The sequence below is a fragment of the Danio aesculapii genome, chromosome 14 (assembly GCF_903798145.1).
Source record: "Danio aesculapii chromosome 14, fDanAes4.1, whole genome shotgun sequence".
Taxonomy (NCBI): domain Eukaryota; kingdom Metazoa; phylum Chordata; class Actinopteri; order Cypriniformes; family Danionidae; genus Danio; species Danio aesculapii.
The window spans coordinates 28,058,108-28,070,255 of record NC_079448.1 but is presented as its reverse complement, the minus strand read 5'-3'; the positions used below and the strand labels follow the sequence as shown (position 1 = coordinate 28,070,255).

Here is a 12,148-nt window from a genome sequence, read left to right as displayed (position 1 = left end):
ACCTGACAAAAATCTTGTCGACTATCCAGGTTTAAGGAACAACAAATAATAAATTGACTTCTAGTTGATCATTTGGTATCAAAAGTGGCTTACATGAAAGGCAAGACCTCTAGATTACACATATTTTACCAAAATAAAACATGATCATGGCTTGAAAGAATTAATTTTGTGTATGACTCTTGTGAGCTTGAACAACTGCATCCATACATCTCTGCAATGACTCAAATAACTTATTAATAACATCATCTGGAATGGTAAAGCATTCTTGCAGGACTCCCAGATTTCATCAAGATTCTTTGGATTCATCTTCATTGCATCCACAATAATTTTACCCCTAACATGCTCAATAATGTTTGAGTCTGGTGACTGGGCTGGCCAATCCTGCAGCACCTTGACCTTCTTTGCTTTCAGGAACTTTGAATTGGAGGCTGAAGTATGAGATGGAGCGCTATCCTGCTGAAGAATTTGCCCTCTTTTGTGGTTTGTAGCATAATGGGCAGCACAAATGGGCAGTGTTGATACCTCATGCTGTTGATGTTGCCATCCACTCTGCAAGTCTTTCGCACGCCCCCAAAGTAACCCCAAACCATTATTTTTTTTTCTCCAAATTTGACTGATTTCTGTGAGAATCTTGGGTCCATGTGGGTTCCAATAGGTCTTCTGCTGTATTTGTGATGATTTGGATGCAGTTCAACAGATGATTCATCTGACAAATCTACCAATTTTCCAAATGATCAACTTGAAGTCAAGTTATTATTTTTTATTATTAAATTATCTTACAACTGGAATAGAAGACCTTTGTCAGGTAGTGTTTTTTTTTTTTTTAATCCAATTACCATCTAAATGTAAAAGATGGTATCACACTGTGCAAACCTTTGATAATGTCCATTTGAAAAAAAAAAAGATATTTCTACATTTTATTGCATTTACTGTATGTCACTGTACTGTACTTGTTTTTTTTTTTGTGTTAAAAAACAAAAAATCCAATTTAATGCCTAAAATGTAGTCTAAAAATCTAAAATATATTTTCTTAGTATAAAATTATACTTTTAAAGATAGATAGATATATAAAACATATAAAATAAAACATATATTATTTTCTCAAATGCAATTCCATTAAAGGGATACGTCACCCAAAATCGAAAATTTACTGACTATTTACTCACCCTGAAGTGATTCCAAACCTTTAATAATTAATTTCTTCTGTTGATCACAGAAATCTGAAGAAATCTAAAGAGCCTAAAACCATTGTCTTTCAGATTCAGAAAAACAAACAATAAAGAAGTCAAGGGTTACAGGTTTTCAGCTTGTTTTAAATGTCTTCTTTTTGTGAAAAAGTCAATTTAAAGGGATATTTCACCTAAAAATTTAAATGAAGTAATGTGGATATAATTTGTATTGTCCTCCTCAAGGTGTTTAATTTACATGTTAAATATTTGATTCTACTGGAGAAGGATCTACCAGAACAATTAGTGAATATTTGAAGTACTAATGGAGCTTATCGTTTCATTATTGTTATTAGGAGACCGTAAGAGAATTTTCAGGTTATAATTAGTATTATGATTAAACCTAAATCTACATATCATTTCATTTCAATTTAATTAACTTAATCAATTAAATCAATTTTATGAGGGTCACAAAAGTCACATACATTTGGGGAGTCTTGGTATTTATTTTTAACTAAGAAAATAAATCTATGTTATGAGTCAATTAAAGTACAAAGCATATATTAATGAGAATATAGAATGAAGATTTTGATCGATTTCATTTGTGAGCACACTATTGTGGGAGCAATGCTTAGTGAGTTTAATGTATTATCTGATACCTCAACTGCAAAACAGAATGTATGATTTACTCTATTTTACACAAATATATAGAAATGAACTTTGGCTAAAACAAAGTCAGCGTGGAAACGTACAGTAGTTATTAATCTATCGGAATCACGAACTTGAATGTTGCAAAAAAACGCACAAGAAATACAATGTTTTCCTGAGTGTTGCAATGGAAAGCACTTTCATGTGTCCTATTTAAATACTTGTGTTTTTAAGCGTAAAAGTGGAAAATCCAACTGTAATGCTGTAAACTCTTCTCTGCACATTCTTTTCTGATCAAATATTTATTAAACAATCATATTTTTATATGTTGACATTCCTATGAATGCACTGGGAATCAAGAGTGCTGCATTCGTTCTCAGTGCAATGTTAAATAGTGCTAATAAAATGTAATCACTGTGTCTAACTGTGCAATTTTTTTAAAGACAGACAATTATATAAATATTCAGTAATTTGAGAAAAGAAACTATATATTTTTTTCTTTATATGTACAAAGAAACTTTTTCCTGACATGTGGTTGTTGAACACAGAAGTACTTTTTTGACAAGACGTATGTTGTTTTCTGCGCCCTCAAGTGTTTTATGAACAATAAATACTCACAAGTCAAGACACGTTATAAACTAACACTTGCCCAAGGCGCTTTTCTTCATGGTGCGCTGCCAGTCATCATTATCCATTCAGAGCAGGTTTGGTAAAAGAAAACGTATAGATCTCTGACAGGGAGCTTTGTGGGTCACAGAGGACAAATAGCTCGTAGATGGTAGATTTATGCCTCGGGGTTTGAGGATAAAACAGAGAAACATCGCACAGATGCTGAAGCTCACAGAAAGCCCAAATCACAGCTAAAGACAGCCTAACACTGTTTGAAGGGATAGTTCACTCAAAAATGAAAATTTGACGTGATTACTCACCCTCAAGCCATCTGAGATGTGATATTTTTTATTTGTTTCAGCAGAGTGATAAAGAAGATTTTTTGATGAAATCATGGCTTGTGATTTAACCAGAACTGTGAGTAAAAAAAACAGGTACAGGCAGAACTAAATTATTTGACAAAAATAAGTAAATAAATGAGTTGAAGTCAGAATTATTAGCCCCCCTGACTTATTAGCCCCGTTTATTTTTTTCCCTATTTTTTTGTTTAACGAAGAGAAGATTTTTTCAACACATTTCTAAACATAACAGTTTTAATAATTCATCTCTAATAACAGATTTATTTTATCTTTGCCATGATGACAGTAAATAATATTTTACTACATATTTTTCAAGACTTTTCTACAGCTCAAAGTGACATTTAAAGGCTATAACTTTAGGTTTCATAATTCTGACTTCAACTGTATTTTATTATTTATATTTTTTATTTAACAATATATATGCATGCTTTAAAACAAGTCATGTGGATTTCTTTTATTGTCCTCCTCATGGTGTTGCATATACATGCTAAATAGTTGATTCTGTTGAAAAAAAAGATCTACCAGAACAATTAACAAATATTTGAGGTACTAATGGAGCTTATGGGTTCATTATTGTTATCAGGAGACTATAAGAGGAATATCAGGGTATAATTAGGATTGTGATTAAACTTAAATCTACATATCATTTAATCTCAATTTAATTAACTTAATCAATTAAATCAATTTTATTAGGGACACGAAAGTCACATATATTTAGAGAGGCTTATTTAATTTTAAATAAGAAAATTTATCTATGTCAAGAGTCAGTTAAAGTATAAAGCATGTATTAATGAGAAATCATCTGTAGAAATCTTCAGTGAGCAGTAGTGCTTGGGGGGGTCAGCGGATCTATTTAAAACTTACATGTGAAGGGGTTAATCCAAAGCTTCAGCAAACACATTAACATTTTATGTTGTCAGTTTATGTTGAATTTATAGAGTAAAACACGGAATCATTACTACATCACTAAGTATACAAGAATAGTTACATGTGCTGTTGGTCGTTGACCAATAACAACAGACTGGGCTGGGTTTGACCAATTAGAGCAGAGCAGACTTTCAGAAAGGGTGGGTTTAGAGACACTGGATACTTAAACAACCCTTAGACACTGAAAAACGAGCTGACACTGGCAATGTATTGTAAACATATTGTGGGAAACCTGCAAACTGAAATTATGAACTTAACATAGCACAAAAGAGCACCCAAAACTGACAATTATGTTATCAATTACTCACCTTCATGTTGTTCCAATCGCCTGAGACCTTTGTTTGTCTTTGAAAAGACAAATGAAGATAATTTAGATGAAATCCGAGAGCTCCATCATCCTCCATAGACAGCAGGAGACCTTCAAAGTCCAAAAGAACCAAAAAATTGTCAAAACATTCCACATGATTTCAGCAGTTCAACTGAAAATAGATGAAAATCTAAAATATTGTAAATTGTGTTCCAAGGATGAATGAATGTCATTTCATTTTTTGGCTGACCCTTTAAGTAGCTACATATAATAATAATGCTAATAATGAATTGACTTTATTTTTAAGCTGGTAGACCATATCATTTCTCATGAGTCACGACAAGCATCGTCAAAACTCACAAAATTCATCCTATATGAATCCATTTATTGAGTACTTTAGCAAGAAAGCAGTGATTAAACCCTAGTAGAGACACACCAACCCCCCCCACCTTATTTAATTTGAGTCTTTTTTCTTTCTTTTTTCTCTTCCCCCCACTACTCTGTATTTCTTAGTTCTTTTATACATATAATATTAACATGATGCTACAGCTTTATATTTAAATGGAAAAAGTATAGATATGTAAAAATGATAATTTGTACTGATGTAAAAAATATCAAAGAGAATGTTTTTTAAAAAATCATCCTATAAAATGTACTATGACATAATCAGCCACTTTTGATTGGGCTATTTTTAGTGTTTTTAGTATATTTGTAGTATCTTTGTTTGCTCAAGTGATATATGAGATATCGAATGGTAAACAGATGCCAGGTTGTGTCACTATAAATATACGCCAGTTCACAGTCCTTGAACACCAAGAACAAAAACGACACAAGGTAAAAGACAACACTGTATTAAATACAGGTTCACTTGCTGCAAGTAAACATGGTTCTGTCGACCAAAATATGTTCAGTGTGGTGAATTACTGCCTGCCAAGAGCATGAATCCATGAAATTGCACAATAAACAATGTCTGTGTTGGGTCACCCTTTGATGTTTAGGTTAAAGGCTGGGACTTAAAGTAGAATTTTAAAAATACAAACTTCTGTATGGAAAAATCTCAATAAAAAAAGACCAGAATCTACCTTTTAACACATCAAAATGACCATAGGACTCTAAAGTTACTCATAAAATGCATGTCACAGAGTCTGTATTGAACTGGGAAAAATGTCAGATATTACTTGACCTTCCTCAATTGGTGCACTCCTTTGTTCATACCTTGTAAAAAACGAGCAGTTGAAGTAAAAGACATTTGAGGCACAAAACCACATAATAGAGCATGTTCAAAACTTGTTTTTAGTCCACACTGCAATTTCTTTTTAAAATATAATGACAGTCTACCATAGCAATTTCCTTTTGATCTGTCTAAGTACAAAACACTGTTATTGGTATTTCTGAGATTAGATTGCGGATGTCAGCCTTTGCCACGCTAACCAATCAGACGCTTTGCCATGATGCAACTTCGACGAAACAGTTGTGGATTACAAATCGACATGCTCAGCTTGTTCGATTCTGCCAAATCATATTAGGGAAAAAAGATAATCAAAATAATGAGCAATCATCACATGCATAATTCATACAAAAACAAGTCGTCGAAGATGAAACTCGCCATTTTAAATGAAGTGATTTAAAGGAAGTGTCTACATTAATATGCAAAATATACTTATTCTGACATATACTAATTAAAACAAGAATTTAAATATTTTTATTGAATATATTTTATATGATTAAAAACTGACAAAGTGACAAGTGACAAAGTGACAAGTACAAAAGTTTTGAAGGACAACTAATAGTTTGGCACTTCACAGTGATAAAAAAAAAACTCACATTATGATAGATCTACATAAAAAAAATATTTGACTGTTTTTCTTTTATTAGAATGGCTTAACTTGAAGTGCTGTAAAAAATTTGGGGACATTTTTAAGGTACTTTATGAAATGTTGCCTTATGCCAACAATGTCCAACAGTGGGTCTAACGTAGAAATTTCACATTTTAAACTTTCCTTATAATAATAATTTTGTTATTTGAAATGATTTGATTGGTGTTACAGTATTATATGCTTTAACACAGAACTTATAAATGACACCTTATACATACTTTCCAACTGATATTCCAACAGTTTTCATTTATTCCATTCTTTTTACAGTATATTATTGAAAACAAACGTAATACTGTATTATCATGTATACAACATACAGTAGGTAAAAATATTTCTACCAGTAAATATTATAACAAATAAATAAGTCTGATATATCCAGATGCATCAGAATAATAACAATATGTATATATTATACTATATACTATACTACGCCTGTTTTATCTGCCTCTGAGCTAACTTACCTGAACTGTCTCCTCCATCACTGCTCCTATCAGATGTCCAATCTGCATCATTCTCATGGTCACTAAAACCCATCTCATCCTCACTTTCATCTGCAGGGAGAGCCCGTTCTGTCCTTCTTTCATTTACCATAGAACATGGTGTTTCTCACTAATACACTGTTCCCTGTTTTTACTTGTAATCAAAAGTATTGCCATTAAAATGTAATTTTAACCATAATGCAAATGCCATTAAGATATGACTAGTCAACATTATATTACTAGCATTCATGTTGTTATTGTTACAACTTAAAAGATCACAGCTGACCTCTGCTAGCTAGCTAACATATTGCACGTTCCACCATTTGGCAACACATACATTTGATCAATTTACAAAAAAAAAAAACTAATTCGATAAAAACTTTTCTAAGTTGTGAATATATCATCATAACTTACTGGAGGTCATGTTTCTGATTTTTTGTGGATCTGATAGGAGTTAATCCTTTGTTTTTATTGACGTTTTCATTTGCTTACAGCAACTAACCTTACTCACAATAAACGCCAGTCTGTCAGATATCGCGTCACAGAAAAACTCTGCATGTCATGTGACTTAACCAAAGCACATCATTGGCTAAAGGTCTTCTCTTTCCAACAAAATAATTTGAACGTTGGTCTTAAAGAAACAGCGGCTGGGAAATGAACATCAATATTATGTTGCCACATGGCCACACCATGCAATTGAGGGTTAAATAGGCGAATTACCATGCTTGTAAACATTCAGGATGCGCGCGCATCGAGGTTGCAGAAAAAAACGGAAGCGCTTGCATTTACAGCTAGAGAATGACAACCGATGCGGTACATAGTTTGCTGTTGTATAAGAGATAAGTTATATACATATTATATAAATTATTTACATAAAGCTTTCAGTGTGTTATAACAGCTTGTCATCCAGTGATAAGCACAGTTATTCTGCAAAATTACCCTAAAAGTGAGCGGCGTTCGTCTGACAGGTCCATTTGCGATAGCACCCTCCCAATGGATATTGGATAAGACGAAATGTCCAAGCATCCAGCCCCAAATATACAACTATTTCATGGAAACTCTAAGTGGTTTTACAAGACAGAAGTTAAAGGCCTACAAGTCTTTGGATGCCCACAATTTTGTTCAGTGTGGTCATGTGCAAGAAATAATCTTCCATGATTACCAGAAAACTTCACTAAATGGCGGAAGTGAAGAAAAAAAACCTTGAGCAAGAACAAGCAAAACAACTGCATTCTGACAGCAAACTGCACCTGTACGGCAGGGTTTGTGAACGTACATTTTTACATTTCATACTAAGCATTCAGTGTCCGCAGTTTAATTAACCATATTAAACTGTTTTTGCTGAAATCATACATTGCTGCAATCAAAAATGAGTAATGTGTATGATTTAGCATAGCATGAACTTACCTGACATAAAATGAGAACTGCAGAGTCGAGCATTTTTAGTTAGGTCCTCACTCCATTCAGCTCCTATGATGGCTGTTGGCCAAAGACGTCCGCGGTTGGCATTAAAAGCAGTGTGGTGTACAGTAAAAATTAAGTTTTCTATTTTTAGACTTTCGATTTTGGCATCCTACCAGACAACACGACATGTTTGCTATTGCAACCGGTATGCACGGTTGAAGCTGTGTGACGTCGGTTGGTAATTCCCCTATACTTTTAATACTAAATGATTCTCTTGTTGCAAATATTACTGACACATTTTTTGGTGTATATAATCTACACACTGAACAAAATTTTAATAGGTGTCTTCTATAAGAAAAAAATATGATCAGTGTAAAATAAAACCCCGTTACTTTTATCCAAGTAAACTTCTTATGCCTCTATCCTGTATACTATCACTTGGAAAACAAAAATGCAGTGACCCAACAACACAAGAAGAGGAGGCAATACACTTATAAACATCAAAGCAGGCTATCTGTTCTTTAATTCAACCACAGAGCACTTTCCAGCTGTCAAGGCCTGCACTAGAAACTAGAAAGATACAATGAGGAAACAACCAGTGGACCAGTGAAACTTACGTTCAACATCTACAACTATAAAGTGATGTATCTCCCCTTTTAGAGTTACAGTCTTACATTATTTCACTCATTTTAAGGTTTTACAATAGAAATACCTTCGTTTTTAACATTGTGAGAGCAGCAAAATATTTGAAGCATTTGTACAATAAGGCAAAATCCAAGAAACAGCAAATACAAAACAAACAAGACTGCACTTACAGAAGCTTCAGTCAATTGACATTCAACATAGTACAGTGTACACTAGCTGTAAAATGCTTGGGGTCAGTAGGATTTTTAAATGTTTTAAAATAAGCTTCTCCTGCTCACCAAGGCTGCATTTATTTGATCAAAATTACAGTACAAATTGTAAAATTGTGAAATGTTTTTGCACTATAATATAACTGTTCAAAAGTAGTTTGTTTATTCAATAATTTATTTCAGTGATTTTAATGATGAATTTTCTGCTTCATTACTCCAGAGTCGTCAGAAATCACTCAAATATTAATAACAATTATTATTATTACTATTGTTAATATTATTATTATTATTAATGTATAATAAAAGCAATAATGACTGGAGTAAAAATTTCATTTGAAACTACATACAATGAGAAAGCAGTTATTACAATTTATAATAAATATTAAATATTTTTTTTTGCATTTAATAAATGCCGCCTTGATGAACAGAATTAATTTCTTTAAAATAAAACCATGAAAAAAAAAAAACTGTCCCCAAACTTTTGACCGGTAGTGTATATACTGTACATACTGTATATATACACAAGCAACTCTACAGTTAATAACTTTGGCACTCAATATACAGTTTACAGCAAATTTGTATTAAGCAAAGTGAAAAGAATTTTTGCAAAAATGTTCAAGTAACATCAACAATATAACGTAAGTGTTAAGCATTAAAATTGCTTAGGTAAAGGGATAGTTCACCCAAAATGAACTTTTCCTCAATATTTACTCACACTCAAGTGGCTTCCACAGTAAGAATACATATATTAAGGATGTTTTTTCATGTTTAACAGAAGAAATAAACTTATGTTAGAAAACTGAGTAATGTAAATGATAGCAGAATTTTCATTTTTGGCTGAACTATCCCTTAAAAATGACAAAAACTCTCACTCCAGTTGGTCTGAAGTGGCTTTAAATGTACTGCAAATCTTATAATAAGAAGTTCTCACATCTGAGTGATTATCTATAATAATTTTGTGATCTGGATAAATACTTTTTGACTTCCTTTCTTTTTTCTGTTCAAATAACAGTCATGTTGTATGATCAACTTACAGAACAAAAGAGATCGTTTTCAAATAAAAATAAAGTCCAGTACAGTTCAGGTTGTAGAATGTTCCTGGAAAAATGTACCTGTACAGTAGGTGACAGTTCAAAGTGACTATTACCGTCGCGTCATATGTGTATATTTGTTTAACACAACAGCATCAGGATAAAAAGGGTAGAACAATCTTAATTTATATAAACTGATTTATCAGCAAAACAAGTTGCTGATGAAATCTTTTGGATATTTTTCAAATGATAGGATTGTTTGATGAGTGAGATCATTAGTGATCATAAAAAAAATCAACTATTACATAAACGAATGCAGAACACATTTGCTTTAACAGCACTGATCTCGCTTGAGACAGAGCAGTACCAGGTATTATTTACTTGTGCCAATATACAGTGAAATATTAATACAGTAAAATACAGTACAGTATAATACAGTAAAATATTCTGCACTTCAACTGGATTCTCCAAATATTTACAATCAAGTCTAGGTGGAGTCTAATATGCAAATGCAACCTTCTTTTGGTCTTAAAAACAAAAGCCCTAAGAACACTATTACAAGCAGAAATCGCTGTTTACATCACTTCTTTTCCATTTCACTTTTGGAAACACTCATGAGTAGGCCCACACGGAAACTGCGCACGCAGAAATCAGCAGATTTTCAGCCCATCATTGAATCTATTTATTTAGTTGTGTGTAAATTTATGTTTATTCAGTTTTTAAATTAATTTCAGTGACATTACGGACTAATATGAAAATGTTCATATGATTTACTTACAATACAGTTTGTAAAGTAGTAATTTCTGTCTTTTAGTAGATATATGGTATATATATATATATATATATATATATATATATATGGTATATACATTAAGTTTTTGGTTACAATACTGCCAAAATCATTCCACATAAATCTGCAGGTTTTTCACAATATTCTGTGCAGAAATAGCTAAAGATGTCCGCAGATTCTGTCTGGCCCTACTCATGAGTAAAGCACATGGACCTGAAAATGAAATAAAAAAATTCTACAGACGATAATACACTGTAAACAAAACATTGAAATAAACCATATAAAGATTAACTCATAAATCTTGACATGAAGAGACTTCAGTGCTGCAAACCTCATAAAAAATCCATGAGCCATCAAGAGACGTCCAGTAGGAAAAATCCCAAGCGGACTCCAGCAGAAATCAAAGGAGCATGTAGTGAGTAAATGATTCAGCGGGTCTCTGTATGGCCTACATTTACTCGGTGGCTCTGGCAACACTCACAGAACTGTACTGTTGTGTCTGTCACCGTTTCGGGCCACAATCTCCTGGATGGAGGTGTATGTTCCTGCAATGAAGCCCACAAAGCCCAGGACGCTGATGAGGATGTCCTTGGCAAACACCCAGGGCTTCATGTCTTCATTGTGGAAGGTGATGATCTGGAGCAGAGGAGGAATGATGAGGGCCAGAGCGCTGCTGCTCACAGAGCCCACCAGAGAGATGACCAGGTCCAGCTCCGGGATCAATATGGCAAGAGCACCTGCAGACAGAACACACAGCACACAGGTGAGGTTTCTTTTAGACATTCAGTTGTGGCTGTGTTTACACTATTTTTAAAATGTTTACTAGTTTGTAAACATTACCTTTGGGTGACTGCGTAGTAAGTAGAACAAACTCAAGCAAGAAAGAGGTGGAAACTGGTGGACATGCAGCAAATTCAATCATAAAGTAAACTCTAAACAAAAGTATTCATCTGAGGCTTCTACACAGGACTCGACACTTGCCCACGCACACTCATACAAACATGGCTCTTGGCCCCGACCACTTATTACCAATATCAAGCCACCCAATCAGAGCTCTTGCACTATAGCATTGCAGCGATGTGTAATTAAATTTTTTGAGAGGTCCCACTCAAGCTACAGCAAAGTGTAAACTGCCATTAGTGGTCATATGATCAGGGCTTGACGAATCACTGAAGGGTATGCAATAGGGTATATGCTGAGCTAGTGTTTTTCCCATACTGATAAACTTCCGGTGTTATTGTGTTTTTTTTTTTTGTTATTGTAACTTTTTTTTTCATTTTATACGGTTCCTTTTACAGCGTCGATGTTGTAATGTAATTAAAATACATTCAGTTAAATAAACTTTGGCATTCATTTAGTTGTTTAAGCGTAAAACGAGACAAAAAGCTGTTTACTCGCACGCACCCATCAGAATCGGCAGGCTAGAGCAGAAGCTCCATTGAATATAATAGGGTAAAATAAATGCTTATATTATAAAGACATGGTGGGGGAAATGTAATTTAATGCAGTGCTTCTTGTACAATCTGAGACCCACTTTATATCAGATATCACTCAGCCAGTGGAGATCGCTGATTTTTAAAGAAAACTGACCTTAAATGCGCCGATTTTTGCATTGGCATACAGTTGACCGGAAGCGCTTAACCCAGGTTACTGGCAAAATCAAAGTCCTATTAGCATACTTCGGCATATACCCTATA

The 12,148-nt window shown here is 33.5% G+C and overlaps 1 protein-coding gene across 1 annotated transcript in view; it reads right to left on the bottom strand.

The window, feature by feature from the left end:
* Positions 1–8,267: 8,267 nt before the first annotated feature.
* Positions 8,268–12,148, bottom strand: part of slc36a1 (solute carrier family 36 member 1) — an 89,159-nt gene continuing 85,278 nt past the window's right edge. Inside the window, exon 12 of the mRNA XM_056472376.1 lies at positions 8,268–11,188. Within this exon, the coding sequence (XP_056328351.1) occupies positions 10,929–11,188 (260 nt within the window). The 3' untranslated portion in view covers positions 8,268–10,928. The remainder of the gene's footprint in view (positions 11,189–12,148) is intronic.